This window comes from Lepisma saccharinum, chromosome 15, assembly GCF_977018435.1.
Source record: "Lepisma saccharinum chromosome 15, izLepSacc3.1, whole genome shotgun sequence".
Taxonomy (NCBI): Eukaryota; Metazoa; Arthropoda; class Insecta; order Zygentoma; family Lepismatidae; genus Lepisma; species Lepisma saccharinum.
In genome coordinates this window covers 44360030-44381137 of record NC_139243.1, presented here as the reverse complement: position 1 = coordinate 44381137, position 21108 = coordinate 44360030, and the positions used below count along the sequence as shown (strand labels likewise).

Sequence of the window (21108 nt, the reverse complement as noted above, 5' to 3'; positions counted from 1 at the left end):
TTGGAAATCAGGAGTATGCAATTCTCCATTTGACTAAATTTACAGCAGCAGTGGCGTATTCTAGACATATGACTTAGTATACTGCAACAATTCTCATTTATTGTACACTCCTCCAATCAAGATTAAATAAATATAACAGAAATAAAACACCAATACAGGCATTCAAGTAAAACGAAACAGAACTCTGACAACTTCAAATTTTCTGGTAATTTTCATATCTTTCATAAAACTTACCTTTTTACCTAAAATTGGACCTGCATTCCCCTTCCTGAAGAAAAATTTCCCTTCATGTAGCAACACTACATCTACCAAGTGCAGCACAGAAAACAGGAAGAAACAAGCAGCGTTGTCATGCTAACGCTGTTTGGAGCTGTGGAACTTACTGAAAGGGCCCAAATTTTATGAATCCCTCCCCGACAACTTGGCGATTTTTTTAAAAAAATCCACTCGCTCACTTTCTCTTAGGCTTCCTCGCCTTCTCTAGTCAACTTTCTCTCATGGAAGATTGTGTTTTTTTTTTTTTATCTCATAAATGCAATGCACCAAACACCATTTCCATCTGCTTTAGAAAATCAAGATTTTGCAGAATACCACAGTTGTTCCTGGCCTCTAGATCATCCAGGTTCCTACAGCATGGTTAGAAAGTTCAGCTCAGCGTATCGCATTCCAGTACTACAGACTGCTGGTTCTTGTAAGCCACGTGCAACACACAGAATTATACCATGCATTTATTTTTTCAGTGGGACCCTACAAACAGGCCCACATTGGGATTCAGAGACATCATTTATTCTCCGTTGAGTTTTCTTCGTCCCCACTTTATCGTAAAGAAGAGAGGAACAATGACACCCCCAACTGTGTTAGTAGTATCCACAAGGGATGAGAGCATTTATTTCCTCGATGGGTGGTCCCCAGGTGTGTGCACTGCAGATGTTGTAAACAGCTTTGACATGATTGACAAGTGTTGTATACAACTTTAACAGATGTGACAAGTGTTGTAAATAGGAGTGGGCGGGACAGATTTTTTTTTTTTTTTTTTTTTGGTCGGGAGGGATCCGAACGGGAAATTATTTAAATCCCGACCATCGGGACGGGAAAAATTCGCGGAAGCTCTGGAAATCTCGAATTCTACACGTCATTTTCACCTTAAGTGATTGTTTTTACATTTTTTGAATAAAACCACACAATTTCTGATAGCCAGAAATAACCAGTAGCGTGACCAATAATCCCCCCCAGCTAGCACTTTCCACTTCAGGTGCTGTCCAAGACAACAACTGACATAACATAACCAGTAGCGTGCACAGGATTTTCGAAAGGGAGGGATTATTATGTGTACATTTTTAAGTAGTCGGTTCTCATTTTGCCATATTTTCCTGCCTTTGATGTCCTTCTTTTTAAAATACTGGACCAAAAGGGGGGTTATAACCCCAACCAACCCCCCTTGGGCACGCCACTGAACATAACCTTAATTGAACTTAGCGGAAAACTATCCCCCATTGTCTTTAATCCACCACTTAACTTGTATGTGAAAGTGTGAAATATGCTTCCAGTAGTGTCCCGACCACTGATTTGACAAAGCTCTGTGATACATGGTCTACCAGTTGTCCTTCTGGCTATAACGTGCTAAACTGGAACAGTCAGCTATTACATATACACTCATTATTTTCAAGTTAGTTCTGGGTTTAAAGTATTTTTCGTCGCTTGCACTATGTTTCCTATAAAATTACATGTATATGGTCCATGGTGAAAATCAGTGCAACTTTCCCTTGAGCAGGTAAGATCTATTTTATTTGTTGTTGGAAATAACTGGAGAGAATGTTCGACAATACTGTCAATGAGCTTGTTATAAGTTTCCTACAGTCTTCTGTGTCCGTTTAGGGCCGTCCACCGCCGTTGCAATTACCAGACAAGAAACGAAAACCAACTAACGCTTCTAGTTCCTTCCTGCGGACGTTTTGTTCAACAACAGGTTCCTAGATATGGATTTCTGCTTCGCGATCGCGCCACATCGCCCTGTCGTCCCCTGAGGCGATGCGACGCTATTCTCTAGTTGCTACTGAGGACACCGCACTACCGTGGCCGTGTTGAATTCCGAGAACTGCTTGTCGATGGGGATCCTGTCATCGTAGAGCGTCGGCGCCTGAAGGATTATGCCCGCCGTGCCCACAAGCACAGCTAGCGTGAAAATCCATAGAAACAGGCGATCCAACACCATAGCAACATATTTCCAGTCTTCTTTTACCTGAAAGAGGAGAAAATGTAATGAATTACGTGCAGGGTAACCAGACTACGAATAGGGCCTCCCCAATGGCGCAATGGTAACCTTGTCGCCTTGTAATCAAGGGGTCCCGGTGGAGGCACATAGTGGTTCGGTTCCCACTTTAAACTATAGGTCCAGTCCCGATTAGCCTTATTGTGCAAAAAGCGGACTTGAAACAACAATTCAACTCCTTTTGTGCGGAATTTTTTCCAGGGAGGGACTTCATTTCGTTAATGTGCCGCTCAAAGATGGCCCGTGTACAAATGTGTAGTTTCGTCCGTCCACTTGTAAGGGGGCTAAATGGGGCTAACATTATTTGTGTGTATGTCGAGTGTTACTTTTATGAAAGGAATGAATACGCCATTATGAATGGCTCCAAATTTATTAAATAACACACCTCTTCATTAGGATAAATAAGGTATTTCAGTGCTTTATAATATTAATGGGCAATTTTGTGTTTATGGTAAAAAAACAAATTATAATGCTGCAAGGCAAAGCGCTTGAGATTAGTTCCATGGAAAAACTATAAGATATTACACAAATTACATAATTGTCTTATCTAAGTGCTGTCTTTTTGTTCTTCTGTATAAATTCCTGAATATTTTTTTGCGGTCCACTACAATTTCCCTGTCTATGTTAAATATTGTCTTGCTTTATGGTTGACCTTAACCATATTTTCAGGAGTCCCATTGCAGAAAAAGACCGTTTAGCTGTAGCCGAATACACTGGCATACATTGTGCAATGTTCAACATTTTGTGTAACTGAAAATTAACAGGGTGTATTTGTGCCCCCGCCCCCTTGCCCCCGCCAAGTTACACCTATGCTTTCGGATCTTTTGAAAATGTATACTGAAGAAGTGAATAGGGAAACGAAGAATTCCGCCATGTTCGCGGCCAAGTTGTTTGTCGTCTGCAAGGAAATATTCACCACGTAGCGTTCGTTACACCTGCGCCAACTGTATGTTTGTTAGAACTGTTAAAATTGCATAAAAATGATCAAATTAGTGACAATGTCGTGTCACCTGGAAAAAGCGTAATTTTTCATTTGTTCAAACTCTTTGCAGAGTCGAATTGTCTTGCGGTGTAGATCCATATGAAGTGGACGATAACGAAATGAAAAGGGGCCTAAACCTTTGGCCAACTGTAGTTTACGTGTGTTTGTTTACTTGATCCAGCTACCTGGAATCAATTTCTGCTTGAAATATTTACATCCAGTACAGATTAACTGTAAATTTCAATGCAAGGCCATTATCGTCTCTATTTCCCTTTAAGGTTTGTTCAAGTGCTGTAATTTAAAATGTTGAGGTGCTCGAAAATAGTAATTTCACTCCTTGCTTTAACAATTTGGGATATACCGGCCTCCGTGGCAGAGTGGTTAACACAGCGCGCTACGATGACAGGGGTCCCGGGTTCGAATCCTAGCCTGAGCATGTGTGTTTTCTGTAAGTTTCGCTTTATCAGTTTCAACATATCATCACTCAGCCTCGTCTTCACGATTAGTCAAAACTAAAAGCGAAATAGAAAAAAAAAAACAATCAATCAATTTCGGATACTTTGATAGCAGTGTTTTTTTTTCTGACAGTACGCGAGGCCTACTTACCGGCACATTTCCCGTGGATCGAATAACAATCAATTTGCGTTTGCGTTAACGAACGAAATATAATAAATAATCAAGTACAAACGTACAGTTATCAAAGTGAATTAAACTTTGAATATTATCATTTTTATCGTCAAACTTATCGGAAGTATCAGTACCATAACCTATTTCTAAATATGTGTCAGCACCTTTCTGCCAAAGAAACACTATTGCAAATGTTATTAAACACACCAGTTCGATCCATTTGTACTAAAAGTCATAGAGAAAGGTAGCATATGAACTTACCTGAGAGTAAATGTTCACTGCACACTTTGTATTGTTTGCTTTGTTCATTAATGTTGGCATGAATTACTTTCACCAACCAGACGACGCGGTAATTTCTGATCAACAATTATCGAGTCCCGTGCCGTGAAGCGCACCTTCTCTTCTTTCACGTTCGAGGATGTACGTGAGTTTCTGTTAAACAACTGAATACGGCACAGTACCATCGTAAACAAGATTGAAATCTCTCACCCGCCGCAATCATGGCTGCTCGATCCCACAATGCAACAGTTTGTGACGTAGGTGAAAATAGGGATACATGAGATCTTTCATTAAAATAATTAGCATACGCGCTTGAAGAATAAGGGATTTTTATCTACGATTCTTATGTGACAACAAGCTCGTGTGAAAGAACTATGCGTGTGTATAATAATAATAATAATAATAATAATAATAATAATAATGGTATTGGTGACCTATTGTACCGAAAGGTTCTAGATTCGAGTTCTGGTTGTTCTCCAAAGTCGCTTCATCAACTTCATCTAATCGCACTCATCCTCATCGTCGCGATTAGCTTAAAGATGCAGAGAAACGACTTAAAAAAGAAATATAATAATAATAAACATGTTACTATTCTGAGATACTAACCCCTTCCACTACTTCTCTCTATAGCGGCTGTTATCATAAAAGGAGGTGAACGAGAAGTTGTTGTGGGGCATTCGTTTTTGCAGAAACTCTCGAGCACCGTCTGGAGTGTTTTAGCGCCGCAGCCTTGAAGGATCGCTTCAGAGACACCTCGCATATCTCAGCATTAATGCTGAAGAGGGGCGGGGGTGGGAAATGCCTCAGGGGCGAATGCAAATCAGGAAGAATTCTGCCACGTTGCTTTTTCTTCTTGTGAGGCCCCCATCTCCGTCCAAATGGAATCTACACGGCAAGAACGGTTGTATCTTTGCCTCATAAGTAGAAACCCTGCTTTTTGCAAACGCGATAACACCTAAAAATGCTGCAAAAAAGTGTATGTCTTTATGCATGTTCTGAGCAAATTTTTCATTCATTCAAAAATCGTAAAATAACGCGGATTCGGCACAAAATGCGAATTGTGGTCTTTCCGCGAATTTCAACACATTTTGTGCATAAAAATCTAAAAATACAGCGAAAATTAAACACTGTGTTTTAGTCTTAAAAATTAAAATGTACAGTCATCGGCAGTACAAATGGGAGACGTAGATCCAGAAACACTCGCTTCCCTCCAAGGCGTTGTGTATGTTGACTAGAAGTTGCCTTTCAAATTTGGCTATTATAACCGTAGAGTTAGGCAATACACAAAACATCTATATCCTGTACCAGCTAACTGTAGACCGGGCGAACGAGAACAAGTCTCTGCGCAATTAGTGACGCGAGACGGCTCCACCAATGAACAGTGAGAGAAACGGGATTGCGTAATGGACGACGGGAGTTACCCGATTTCCCTTCTTCGCTCTGGAAGTGTTGCAAACTTTTGAAAGCGACAATAACGTACGCACATGCCAAACGGACCATGTTTTTTTCTCCGTATCTGAACCGTATGTCCGTACATGCCATGTGTTTTCCTTACATGTACAGTCAGGACCGTACGGTTGGCAACGCTGCGCTTTCAACACTCGATTTCACTCCTCCTCCTTTGCCGCTATGCGCGACCCTGCTCCAGAGTTAGCTGGGATAGGGTTTAGAGAAGCAAATATTTTAGAATCCACGTGTCCATTTTTTATTGTCGGTGATTGTACTATATTTAATATCCCGTGAGGGGTCTAAATATGGTACCTACCTATCCCTTATATCTCTTTAAATAAAATAACAATTTGAATGGACTATACCGATGGAAAATCTAATTTAGAAAACACAAAAATATCCTGTAATCTTCATATCCAAAAAAATTAACTAAATCTATAATAGTACATTTTCGCATTGGTTTTCCAACTTTCGTATTGGACCCTTCATCACGAAATTGTCGAATAGTACAGTGCATTCTTTTTAATTCGAACTCAAAGGGTATACGAAAAAAATCAATCCATCCAAACTTGGAATTAACAAAAACATTCAACACAACTATGTGCTGCAATCAGTGGCGAAAGCGTGACATTTTTACGTAGCCATCGCAAGACTTGCCAAACGTCAGGGTCAATCTTTCAACCCGGGAAGGGAAAGGGGGAGGGGCATTCCTACATTGATAATACAGTGTTCGTACATGACGTGTGAAGTAAAGATGGCTAAATCTATTGTTTAAAATAAAAAAAAATAAAAAAAGTTAAACTTCTCTCTCCGAAATTCGGATTGCTTCCGAAATCCGGGTACTAGAATTTTTGAATCAAGATTTTTAGATTTTCCGGAATCCTGATATTTTTGGCCATCCCTGGTGTGAAAGTAAGATATGTTAGGGAAAAGGTTCTGTTTGAGTAAGTATGTCTATTACCTCGAGAACAAAAATCTTGATCAATCTTGTCATTTGTAAGCATAGTAAACACAAAACAGCAGGAAGTACTTCGTGTTTTGTAAACCAAGAACAGTCCCCCCCCCCCCAAATCGATGTTTGAACCGCAGGATCCAAAAAGATTAAAAGAAGAAATACTATGAAGAAAATAGAATGGATGCAGAACTGCTTTTTTTCAGTTCTTTCTAGAACTAACCTTGGGGAAATTTATGCTTTTGCTTACTTATATTTTTTCTATGCACCATTACTTTCATCATGTATTCTGTGTAAGTTGCGTTGCGATGCTCTTCAATATGTGTTTTTTATCCTCTTAAAAAAACAAGAGCGTTGCATGCTTTACAGTGATGGACATTCTGAGAAGTTTCATCTTGATGTCACAGAAACCCTGCCGTGTTTGTAAACAAGAAGGATGAAAAAAAAAGGTCTCTCATGATCAGACCTTCAAAAGCGGGGAAAGCGGTCGAAGGACCTTGGATTCGCAGACCTGCTGCGATGAGCTGGCCCGCCTGACACCATTGCACTAAACGGAAACGCAGCGGGACGGTTGGGCACGGGGGAAGGGGGTGTAGAACTGGGCTCTCTTTTCGATGCGCTAAACTTAGCGAATCTCTTGCGTATTTCTAGCTGTTTAATGGTGTTACTTGACTAATTTCGCTCAAATATGTGAATATTCTGATTTATTTTTTTCTTCTTCCCTAAAATATTTAAAAGGCAATATTTTTATTATTTTGCTTTGTCATCGTCGCATCTCCCGATGACCGGACGCCTCGCCTCTGACTGCAATATATACAAAATTATGAGCATGCAGTGGTAGTGCAAGCCAAAAACAATTTTCTTCCTCACACCTCTTTCCACTTTTCGTAGAACTTTTAGTTTTCTCTAATGTTAGGTCAGTATAGGCGCCACGCTTCGACATTGCGAACAAAGTACCCTTACTAATGACAGCTGACAACTGAGGTCAGATTGGACTTTCGCAAATGATTGGCTAGTGAGGGTTTAAGGACAAATACCTGCACCCAAAAGGGGCGGGAAATCCCACGCTATTCAGGAGAGGTTGAAGCAAACTAACTTTGTCTTCTATAGGGCTCTCTGGATAGCTGCCTTCGAATTATCCAAACAAAAGATTCAACAATTCGAATTACATATGAATTCTTAACATTGGTTTCAATAGAAATTTCAAGGAGAATTAATTTCTGTTCGAATTACCCAATAAATCGAATTATACAAGGTGGGAGCAAGGGAGCCCCTCTCCCACCAAAAGTTAAGCCCCAAGTTTGATCCTACCCCCCCCCCTCAAAGTTTAGTCTCAAGTTACGCCCATGGTCCACTGTATTAAAGTAGCAAAATATGTTGACTCGACGAGAACCTGATGGCATTGAAATGCCATTGAGGCACTCACCAAACCCTAGCATCGCATATTTCGCTTTAACTCTTCTCCCTCCTGGAACGGCATTTTCCAGCAACGCTGCTAAGGACTTTGCAAACTTTGACCACGGTGGCGGTTGCCATGGTCACCTAGGATTTCAAAGTCGACCAAGTACTTTGCATGTTTCTTTCCGAAAGGGCAACTTCACGTAGGTAAAGAGGGAGAACGGAAATGAGGCAAAGCCAAGAGTGGCTGGGTATTTCAAGTTATTCAATTAATTTTGAGAGATTTCGTCGAAATTATACCACAAAAGACCATACATGAAGTCACGAAATTATCTACATATACCAGATGGTTATAATTATAGTTCTCATACTCAGAAGCCTATGAAGCCCGTTCGAAGCATCGGATTGTGGTGGAACTTAGTGTTGCCCACGAGACGAGACTTTGGCCTGTCTCGTCTCGTGGAGCCTCGTGGAAATGCTGTCTCGTCTCGAAAATATTCGTTTGTCTTATGACACATGGTCAATCTCGTCTCGTCTCGAATTTTTAAAAGCCTGTCCCGTCTCGTCCCGTGGGCAACACTAGTGGAACTTGATAAAGACGCTATGGAGACCATAGGGAAGCAAATACTGACAAAATAAAAGTTCAAATTTTATCCACCAGGTGGAAATGTGGCGCTTATAATTAACATTTCCCTACTGAGAACCCTCTGGAGTCCGTTCGAAGCATCGGATTGTGGTGAAACTTGATAAAGACGCTATGGAGACCATAGGGAAGCAAATACTGACAAAATAAAAGTTCAAATTGTATCCACCAGGTGGAAATGTGGCGCTTATAATTAACATTTCCCTACTGAGAACCCTCTGGAGTCCGTTCAAAGCATCGGATTGTGGTGAAACTTCATAAAGAGGCTATATGGAGACCATGGGGAAGCGAATACTGACGAAAACACCATCCACCCACTATCGTGAGGAAATTGGGGAGCTACGAATGAGTACTCGGTCACGAAAACCTACAACAACGGCTGGAGGTTCGTCGTGCTGACCACCCTGTAACTGGTTGGATGATAGTTCACCTCTGCTGAGGCATGTGGGAGTGAGCTCGGCACTCTATAGGTAGGCCTTGGCCCTCAACGCCAGGGTGCTAAATCCTAGGGGGACACCCCGCACCAACAATCTTAACCTCAAAAATCCTCCCCAGCAAAAATTTCCCTGCGGGGGGGGGGGGAGGGATAGAGTTTTTGTTATAGCAACAAAAGATGAGTAATTACTTTTGACCTCAAATATATTTTATAAAGGAAAACGTCGAAAACACCCACAAAGTAGTGTATTTGTGAGTGTTGAATGCTTTCTCTCTCTCTCTCTCTCTGTCTTACTTAGCCTTACTGTGCATAAAGTGGACTTAAAACACCAAATCAATCTCTCTCTGTCAAGAGATCATTGACAGATCCACGACAATAACAATATGCGAAGAAGAAGAGAATAACAAGAGTACAAGACAAATTACAAATACAAGTATGAAATCTATTTCATTTACAGTATATTAACAGAAAATAAAAACTAAACAAAAACTTACACATAATAAAACTATTTATTCTATTTCGTAATTTATTGGAATATTTAACCTGTTAGTGAAGGAATTTACTTTTCTAGTTTATAAATTCCTGGTACACATAAAAGTAACAAATTAATTCCTTTATATATATATATATATATATATATATATATATATATATATATATATATATATATATATACATACACATATATATACACATATATATTCCATGTAAAAGTGACCCTGAACCTCAATTTTAAAAATGATATTTCATGCAATATAATGCTATCTTGTGAGTGAACAATGTAAAATTGTCTTTTGGATAAAAATTCAAGTATTATACATTATTAAGTTAGAAAGTAGAAGGTATTTTACTATTTTTACTTTTTGATTTACTTGTGTTTTCTATTCTGTCCCACCCGTGACACCAATATAACATTAACTTCTTCTTCAATGGTCACATTCCCCCCTCAACTCCACTAGAATATTAAAAGGTCAGTTACCTTCTTTTTCTCTTAAATTTATTTTTCATCATTTGACAGTTAACAGAAATTAAAATATTTGTTTTATTAAGTGAAGAGGCAGTGCCACGTCTGTGCCACCCGTGAGACAAAATTGTTCACTTGTAGCTATATTTTAAGGGTAGTTATGTTTAATCAACAGTGTTAAGTTTCATATTTCATTGCACAGAAACTGCGAGAAAAATTGTTGCTTAACTACCAGTAGAATAGTTTCTTTAATATCAAGAATGTAGTTCGCGTGGCCTATCCGTGACAATGGAACACACCATATATATATATATATGAATGGCTTATTGCAGAAAGGGACCTGAGTCACTTTTGCACAATTCTGAGAAAAACAATGAAAAATCGTATAATATTAATAGTGTAAGAAAGAAATGTGCCGTTGTTGGCTCAAATATTCAACATAATGAATAGTTAATTTTGCAACCCTCAATGTACCCCCCCTGCAGTATGCTGCTAGACACAGTGGAGATGAAAAAATTAACTCCGATACCTCAAAAATGTGACTCAGGTCCCTTTCTGCAATAAGCCATTCATATATATATATATATATATATATATATATATATATATATATATATATATATATATATATATATATATTATATATATATATATTATATATATATATATATATATATTATATATATATATATATATATTTGAGAGAGAGAGCTCGTGTGTCGCATGTGGTGCTTGCTCTCATGTTGATTACTGTTGTATTGTTCTTCAATCAGCTTGTAAGTGATTTTGTGCAAGTCAAAGTTTTATTACTCCCACGTTCAATTGCCTTACATCGGTCATTTGAGAGGTAAATACGTCAACTCTTAATCTTAAATATAGGAGCTGGGCCAATCCATGAGTTGCGGCTGTGACAATCACACGCTTCAAATCTAAATATTTTGTGAACAAAGACATTGAGTTCATCCATATCATCATTATAGTTTCAGAATGATGACATTGTTACTGTCCTGAAGAGTGAGCTCTGTGAACAACGTTGTTTTTGGGCAATTCAAGAAAAACAGGAGTTCCGGGTGTGACTCACACGGCGGTAAAAGCTTCACCTACCACTACAAAACTTGAAAACGGTGTATTTTTACAACTTTTTTATACATCATATTTTTTGGTGGGAATGTAGATTGCAACCTTTCACCTCATGTATTTTATTCCAGCGAAAACATTTTTATTTTTACTGTTATTAATTTTTTAAAAAAGTTCCGGGTGTGACCTATGTGAATACCTTATTGACTCCATCCAATACCATATTACTCACCTAATACTTTAACTGAACAATATGAAAGGGGAAAAGAACATCCTCAACTGATAAATTTTAATCATAACCAAATTTATTTATGAAAGTTTCAAATTTATTGAGCACTGCTTATACACTCAATTATTAATGTAAAAAGACAACCATTATCGCATTTTCCACTTATCTTTGTTAATCTGTATTCTTAAAGCCATTCAAGGACATGTAAATATCAAATTAGTAACTATTTACTGTCCCACACTGAGCTAAAGCTAAAATTTAAGTTTATTGTTGTTTAAATAGCATTTGGACTAATTTTACTTTTTGAGTGGTAGGATCACTTTGTCATGGATTGGCCCAGCTATCTTTGCATGTAATTGATAAGTTATTTACGAGAATGCGAGAGAAATAATTAGCATGAAAAATAAGCATTTGTGGGTCTAAAGCGGGCCCTCACGTCGATCCTAAAGTGGCCACCCTGTGTTTTTGTGAAACAAGCACAGATTGTGTTTTCATACAAATTCTAATCGTGGAGTTCGGGTACAGGTTCCAAGAGGATAGATATGGCGAAAACAGATAAGAAACTAACAATGGGGAATCAAGATAAAATGGCCACATAGATGCTATGGACTTGAAAAAGTAAGCAGGATTTATCACGTACCAAGAACAACACTGCAGAGGTTCCTCCACTGCTAGAGAACATCCACATGAGGCCTTTGCCACAGAAACAACTGCGGTACAGATCAACCTCTGCATATTGTCAAGAACAAACAATCATGCAACCAATGAAAATTATCCACTTCCATATTTCTTTAGTTCCACGAATGAAGAAGAGGACAACCACGAGACGTAGCAAGGTGAGCAATTCCGCTGTTGTAACTTTGTCTCCATTTAAGGCTGCATTGGAAGAATCCATGTAAAAGTCAAATGACAAAAAAAACACATACACTCTCAAAGAAACACTCCAAACCAATTTCGAGGCCATGGACGTGGCTATGGTCAATAAGCATCGAAGTGCTCTGCTATAAAAGGCAACGAAGACGACTCTGATTATGACTCAATCGTCTTTGGCATACCTTGGACAGCCTCCACTTTGGATGTGCCACCGGGGACAACACCTTCCACGAACGACGATGCTGAATGCATGTTCTGCAGTGGAAACTTTTCCAGTGATACGGAAGATTAACTCTGGGTGCAGTGTGTTCTGTGCTCGTTATGGGCCAATGTTGATTGTACATGTGCTGACAAAGACATTTGGATTTGTGATTACTGTGTGTGTAACATGCCTTCAATTCTTTGCAGTTTTCATAGAAGATTTAATTCTCTTTCTTTCAGGTTTTATTATAAGTTTCTTGTGATACATGTGCTTAACATTCACAAAATATTTTATTTGATTCCACTGCCTTCCATGTATTAAATTTCAGCTTATATTACTATAATTTATGCTGTTGCTGTTTTTAATTGAACTAAATTTAAGGGGGCCCATTTTAGGAACGTTTTCTCCCAATGTTCACAATTGCATCTCTTCGAAAAAATAGGATTTTCACAATGAAGCCATTTTTTTCTCGCTATGGGATGAGGCATACTAAATAAGAACATAACGTACTATTTCAGGCCTTAGTAACATTTATTTTGACTTGATGGTTTCCTTGATATGCGTCAAAAACAAAATGGGGACCCACATTTGGTACACTTCATCTTTCTCTCTATCTCTCTCTCTATCTATCTATCTATATATATATATTATCATTTAATGAAACCAACGTCTTTACCCCTCCCTTACAACAACTCCTCCTACCTTCGTGGACTCCTCCAGCATCTTGGTGTGCTCGGCGATGAACCTGACGCAGAAGCAGGACTTGTGGACCTCCGGCATGCAGTGCGTGTGGGAGAAGGCCGTCGGGGGGTTCTTCATGACGGGACTCTTCTCGGCGTCGTTGTTCGACGACAGGTCCTCCGACGCGCTCATCATGGGGCCGTGGATCTGGCAGCTGCCCATGAAGGGCCCGTCCGCTAGGCTGGAAGGAGGCAAGCTGGGGGAGAAAATTTTATTAATGAGCAACAGAATTAAAGGAATCCGTGCATATATTGGATTCGAATTGGGCATAAAGGCTCTGGCTCCTAGTTCCAAACCCCCCAGCCAGTATTCGCAATTAAAATTACCAGTCGAGCGCTAGTGTCGCTTCCAATATAGCCGCTGTATGTAGGATAGATCCCTTGTTTACATTTTCAGTTAGTAGCACGGTTGGCAAAATTTGTTTTTTTAAAAAAAGAAACAAAACAAACAGTTTATTTTTGTTTTAAACATGTTTTAAATGTTTTAAACAGTGTTTTAAGCAAGAACCGAAAATAACATGTTTTAAACAAATAAAACGTTTAAAACATAATGCCAAGAAGACTTATTTTATAAGAATAATGATTAATAAAGAATCTGTTAATCATCCAAGGATGGACTGTGTTCCTATTATAACTTCTTAACTATTCATTCATTCATTCATTCCTTTATTTGGAACCTAACAGCTTTTATGCCGTTTTTTGTCCATAACAATACACACACAATTGTTTTACAATTAAATTATCAGTCCAACCCCCCTATTTTACAGATATTATTATTATTTTTTTTTTAAGAACATTTTGCCTTTTACAATTGTATGTTACACTTCCTTAAAAATGATAACAAACTATAACCAATTCTCACATCTGGATTAACAATTAAATTTAACAAATTTGTTGGAAACTGAACCTTTAGATTATTTAAAGTTTTATACAAGATATTTCTCTCTCTATTATATTTTGAGCATTCCAGTATTATATGTTGTGCATCTGCACTTTCCCATCCACATTAACATTTCTTATTGTTCGTTATTCCAATTTTTGATAAATGTTGCCTAGTACACAAATGGCCCGTTCTCAGTCTATTAATTAATACAATTACATTTCTTGTAGCACTTACATGATGAAACCATGGTTTTTGTGTTTTGAATTCAGCAAATGGTCTGTATGATTCTCCAACGGTTGTAAGTTCATTTCGACACCAATCAAACCATTCATTCAGAATTTTCTTCTTTACTCTAGGGAGAAGATCCGTATAGTATAATGATAAGTTCGTAATATTTGGAAGGCGCACTGCTTTCTTTGCACATTCATCTACATGAGAATTACCTGTAATATTGCTATGAGCTTTAACCCAAGAAAACTCAATGGTCTTTCCAGATTTTTGTATTGTTTGAACTAATTGTATGCAATTTATAATATAAGGGGATAATTTGTAAAGACTCTTGTAAGAAGATTTAAGAGCCTGTAATACACTTTGCGAGTCAGTAAGTATTAAGAACTTTCGTAAATTTAATTTTTGGACATATATTAAAGCTTGGTAAATTGCGTAAGATTCTGCTGTAAATATTGAACAGTCTTGTGGAAGCCGAAATAATAGGTCTGTTTTATGTTGTGGATCGTACACTGCACATCCAACTCCTGACTCACTTTTAGATCCATCTGTGTATATGAAATAAAAACTTGGCCATTGCGTAAAATATTCCGATATGTGCGAATAACGTGGGAAATGAATATTATCAAGAGACTGTTGAGGATAATCTAATGAAAAAACAGGCCGTGAACGCATCTGTAGAACATCCTGATATTCTTGACAAAACGAATTATACAATTCTATCCACATAGCAGATTTTCTGTTTGTTATTTTTCCTGTTTCATGTAAGTGTATCATATTTGTTAGCACATTGTTGAAAGGATGCTCATGATATGATTTCACTTTGAAGAGCATATTTGCTGCTAACATCTTCTGTCTACATGAAATGGAACATTCACCCGCTTCCATGTATACTACTACGTTTGGAGTGCTGTTCATAACGCCTAAACATCTTCTCAAGAATTTCCTTTGTATGACATCAATGGAATTCAATTTTCCTTCTGTCAAGTTACACATTGCCAATAGAGAATAATCTATCATAGGCCGAAAATAATTCTTGTAAAATAAAAGCATAACTCGAGGATGACATCCCCACTGAGTATTTGCTATTGCTTTGAACAAATTAAACACTTTTTATGATTTGACTTGTATTGCTTTAATTTGGTCCTTCCAAGTTAGTTTTTCATCCAAGATGACACCTAAATATTTTACTCTGGATGTAATGGGAATTCTTGTTTTTCGGGACATTGAGTGAACTATTGGAGGTGTTCCCTTTTTACTAAAAATTGTAATATTAGATTTTTCCATTGAAATGGAGAGTTTTTTACTTTCAAGCCACTTTTGCACTTCCAATATTTGTTCCTCTAAAACAGGAAAATCAGTATGAATTTGTGTCGTGGACATATAGATACAGATATCATCTGCATATTGAAGATAATTGACTGTTGGAATTAATTTCCTTTTCATCCCGATCATATATATGTTGAATAACAAAGGACTTAAAGGACTTCCTTGAGGTAACCCTTTGCAGGCTAAATACGGTCCTCTACTTTCACTGAAAAAGTGGAAATATACAGATCTTTTACTGAGTAACTTCCATAATATCAAAACATAGTTGTGAGGTATTTTTAGCTGTTGTATTGTTTGGATTAGGATATTAATGTCTACATTATCATAAGCTGCGCTTACATCTAAGAATGCAGCTAAAACAATTCTGTTTCTTTTCAGTGAGTCGAAAATATACGAGGAAAGAGTGATTAATCCGTCTTGGCATCCTAATCCCTTTCGAAATCCTATTTGTTCGAACTGAAATATATTTTGGCTTTCTAAAAACCATTCTATTCTCTTTTGTATCAGTTTCTCAAATATCTTTTCTATAACTGACGTCAAAGCTATAGGTCTATATGATTTACCTACTTGAGGGTCCTTGCCTGTTTTTAAAATTGGAATAATCAACTGTTTGGACCAATCTTCTGGTACTTTTCCATTATTTAAGAATTTATTAAAAATTGTGCACATCGCCGTTAACGCTACATCTGGAAGGTGATTAATCATAGAATAAGTAATTCCATCCATCCCTGGAGCAGATTCTTTACTGTTGCCGATGATTTCATAGATTTCCTCTTTTGAAATTGGAGTTGCAAAACCTTTCGCCGATCGTAGTTTTGATGTGTAACTACATAATTCATTTGGTGTTTCAATTACTCCGTCTGACACTGTAGGTATGAGTTTCTGAATAAATTCAGTCTTCCAATTTGATTTCAGAGGGACCACATTTGCTGTACGAGGATTTTTGAGCGACCTAAACTTATTCCACACATATCCTAATTTCATGCTTGGGTGTAAATTTTCATAAAATAATTTCCATGATTTTCTTTTTGCTTTTATGCATAATCTCTTTGAATTGGCCACAGAGCGTCTGAATGCTATCCAGTTCTCCGGATTTGGTTGACGTGAGTATATTCTTGCTAATTCGACTCTATGTAGTTTTGCTTCAGCACACTCTTCTGTCCACCAGTATATCTTTGGGAAGTGTTGCTGACTACTTTTTATCACCCTGGGACAGCTCAAGTCCATCGCAGCCGAAATGGTTTTTACAAACTCCTCGTATGTAATATTATCAGGTTTTAATCCATCATCCTCTGAGAAATAAATTTTTAAAAGTTTAGTATAATTAGACCAATTAGCTTTGAATACTTTCCATTTGCGAATAGTTAATATTCTTTCATTTGTTGCATGGCAATAAGCCAGGTAAAAATAACATGGATAATGATCGCTTGTTCTCAAGTCCACATCGGCTTCCCATGTAAAGTCTGCACAATACTTTTCTGAAATTAATGTTAAGTCTATAGATGACGGATTACTTCCATTTCTAGGCATATGAGTAGGTGAACCATCATTTATTATAGTTAACTGTTCCGCCTCCATCCATTCAACAACAGTTCGACCCAACTTATCTGCTGCCTGTCGACCCCACAATGGGTGGTGGCAATTGAAATCTCCAGTTATGATTAATGGAGTCTTGAATGAACTAATCATAGACCTTAAATGTTTCACTGCAATTTTTTGCGATGTATAGGAAGATGGAATATAGATCGAGATAACAGTAAATATGTTATTCAAAATTTGCACTTGTATTCCCACTACTTCCACCCGATATTCTCGAAGAATCACTAAATTGGGATTAAATGATATGGGTTGGAATGCCAGACTTTCATGTACAAATATACCCACTCCTTTTCCGCCTTTTTGATTAATTACTGCGTGATAATTTTTTATTTCAATTGAAACTCTTCCATCCCCCCATACTTCACACACACATATAATGAGAGGATGATGCTCTTCTATCAGTTTCATGAGTTCAAGTTTTCTTGAAGGAAACGAGCATAAATTCCATTGCACAAACAAAAACATATTTTGCATGTAATAACTTACTGATTATTATATTTAATGTTGAGCATCTTCATATGATTCAAGCTCTTCAATAAGTTTCAATAACTGTGAAGTAATATTTGCACAATCGACTAAAATATTTTTAATTCTCTGAAGATTATCATCCACAGTTATGTTCGACGTTAGTTTTGCCATAACTTGTAACAAACTAATCATTATTTGCTTTTGAGAGTCATATTGTGGGATGCTAGTTCTTAATTTTCGTTTTTCCGTTGTTGTCACTGACGTTGGACTGCTTTGGGAATTTAGTAATACATAATCTGGTCTTTCTTGTTCGTTTTGGGTTTGAGGATTGTCACACGACTTTAGATTTTGCATACCTTTATTTTTCATAACTTCTTTACTTTTAAATATCTTCCCAAGTCTTCGATCAGCATAACTATTGTTCATGTTGTAAAGATGAGGTTGAGAAGATTTCCACGAATATAAGTTTCTTGATGTCCCTGATTCCTCATCTCTTAGAGTGGCCAGCACCTCATATCTGTTACCTGTTGTAATTCCTGAACTTGGAGCTTGTACAAAGGAAGACTCTGCTTTAGTTGTTTTTAACTCTGGGAAATCTTGTAGTATGTTTGCATAAGAATAATCGTCTCTTTCGGTCATAAATGAACTACTAGAACTAACTTTTCTCTTTGCTTCTTGATATGAACAGCCCTCGTATGCTATCACCTTCTGAATTTCTCTTTCCTCTTCCCACTTACTGCACGACCTCTCAGTTGCAAGATGATTTCCTGAGCAATTTATGCATTTAGGTACTGCAGCACATACATCATCGTGTTCATAATCACCGCACCTTGGACATATCGCTTTGGACTTACAAACATCCTTTGTGTGAGAGAAACGGAAACAATTCCTGCACTGCATAACAGATTTTATTTTAGGTTGTACCTGAAATATGTTACTGAGTAGCTTTACATGCGAGGGCAACCTTTGTGATTGAAACGTTACGCTGATCAATTTGGTCGGTTTGAACACAAGTTCCCCATTTTCTTGATAAATCTTCTTCTTCATTCTTTCCATTTTGATTATTGGAATATTTCTCTCAGCCTCTGCTTCATCTTGAACTTCTTCTAAATTTATATGTAACGGTAACCCATATATTAGTCCTATTCTGTGTAAAAGACTCTTCGGGATCTTGACATTTAATTTATACTTCTTCTGAAACTCTTTGTTCAAGTAAAAGTCATTTGCATCATTGGATGTTAAAAAGTAAACCTTTGCACGATTAGGACCCGATGCCTTAACATAATTCACCTTAATTCTAGCTTCTCTTAAGTGACTACCTAACATAATAGCACTAAAGCTACCAACGTTGTGTTCCGCTCCTTCAACAAGCACAATATATGGGCCATCGTGCCCAGGATAGAATAAGTCATTTTTATTCACATTGTCCTTTGATTGCATTGTACGCTCTAATACGTTTGCTTTGAAAATTTTTGGAGCATTTATAGATTCCTCCTTTCCACTAACTTTTGCTCGATTTCGTTTTGTGTTCTGACTTTTTGGTTGCTTAGCAACCAATTCAACATCCATATTTTCTCCGTCTTTATTTGAAGACGTGTCCTTTTTTACTTTCACTACTTCATTCATCTCCATTTGGACGTCATCTCGGTTTTGATTAATAATTTCCTCGCTAGACATTTTCCCTCACTTGAATGAAATTTGTTGAATTTCTTACAAGCAGGAAACTTTATCTGGATGGCCCAGGGCCTTCCATGCTATCTAGATTTAACACTGATTTATCTTCTAAATCACAAGATTATTTAATATTAACTTACGTTTCAATAAATGTACTGTCTTGTAATGACACAGAACACTTTTACAATAAAAACGATGATTAAATCCACAATTTAAGCTTGAATTTGTCTGTAACTATATATTACGCAACTAGCTAATATTTCACCACAGACTATCTCCTTAACTAACTAACTAACTTCTTAAATACACATTTATTTTAGTCTTAAATATCGCATGTCGGCTGTTCGAGAAGCTTCAACTAACCCACAGTTGCCAGGCCCCAGTGAGTCCACGTGGTAGCTACTCTGTTTTTTAAATACATTTTATCGTCAATGCAACTAAATATTGGCATTAACAACAGTGTGCACATTTTTCAGAGTGTTAAGTGAGGAACGAAACTGTTTCATTCATGTAGTGTTCAATTTTTAAAATATTTTAAACACCTGTAAAAACAACAGCCAGGTGTTTTAAACGTGACCCATGGGTATTCGTATTCATAATGATATTTTCTTTGTTAATTCAATATACATTTTCAGTCAGTGAACAGATTTCTATAAATATAATTTGTCATTAAATTCAATTGTCCAACAAAGGAAAAAACAAATTACCAATGACGCAGCTGTTACAAGAGAACAAAACAACAATCGTCAAGAATGGAAAAAGATTGACGAAAAGCACTGCGGCATCTCCTAATCGCGGAACAATGACGGTTTTTTTTTTTTTTTTTGCTATAACGAAGGTGAAGCTGTGCTGATATCCAAAAGTAACACTGCTTTGAAGTGTCTCTGTAGCGGTTTGTGTTGCGTATGGACACGTTGTGCATGCTAACTCATCAAAATATTTGAAGCAGCACCAGTGACGTCGCTAGGCCCTTTTGGAGGGGGCTTCAGCCCCCCCCCAATTTTTAGCTATTATTACATACCGTATTTCGAGAAAACATATTTGAACAATTGTTAATGCAGGAACATACCTGTAGATACATATTCTGGGAAAGAATCGTTTCGTTGTGACATAGCTTTTTTAAACCACGATCTTACATCTGACACGTCATGTCTTTAGCTGGCAACAGTGCAAACGATCGCCGTCATTTGTTCTATTTTCACAACGGTTGCTACCCGAGGAAACGGCAGTGGTGCGTTTTGTGTTACTGAGTTTGTGATATTGTGTGTTTGTTATCAAAGCTTTTTGTGACATTTACTGTTGTTCATACAACAATGGACAAATTTATTATTCGAAGTAAGCGCCTGAAATCGGAAATCGGAAAAGGAAGAGTGTCATGAATTGTGTGTGGATTGTGTTATTGATAATTTTGCAAGAAATTCGAACCGCAGAGTACAGCTGATACATAAAGACATAGTTCACCAGCATTAGAAAAACAGAACAAGAATATTCATCTGTTTTCATAAAAAATAATGCAGTAAATCTATGTTAGTTTTAATTCCTTATGCTTGTTATATATTATTGTCTTATTAATCACTTTGCTATTTTCAAACATTAAAAGTATTTACAATAGTAGTAAGTCATGTATCTGGTTGCAATCTTCTGAGCTTGAACACAGCTGTTCGTGTACTTGATAGAACGTTATTTACTTGCACCAGCCTGACACTGGAATACACCTGCACTACACATAAAGCTCTCGCCACGAAAACAGTCCAGTCAAGGTCACGCCACACACCTACAGTGTTGCCAATGAGCAACAATTTCAACC

At 37.4% G+C, this 21108-nt stretch overlaps 1 protein-coding gene across 6 annotated transcripts in view; it reads right to left on the bottom strand.

Annotated features, from left to right (window-relative positions):
• Positions 1 to 1560: 1560 nt before the first annotated feature.
• nAChRalpha4 (nicotinic acetylcholine receptor alpha4) overlaps positions 1561 to 21108 on the bottom strand; it is a 747771-nt gene continuing 728223 nt past the window's right edge. For 5 of the 6 annotated variants that reach the window (XM_083136915.1, XM_083136916.1, XM_083136917.1 and 2 more), the window contains 2 exons: positions 13083 to 13317; positions 1561 to 2239 (listed from right to left, as the gene is read on the bottom strand). In XM_083136915.1, coding sequence (XP_082993041.1) covers positions 2051 to 2239; positions 13083 to 13317 — 424 coding nt within the window. In that variant the 3' untranslated portion in view covers positions 1561 to 2050. The remainder of the gene's footprint in view (positions 2240 to 13082; positions 13318 to 21108) is intronic. The other variant, XM_083136918.1, reaches the window with a different exon arrangement.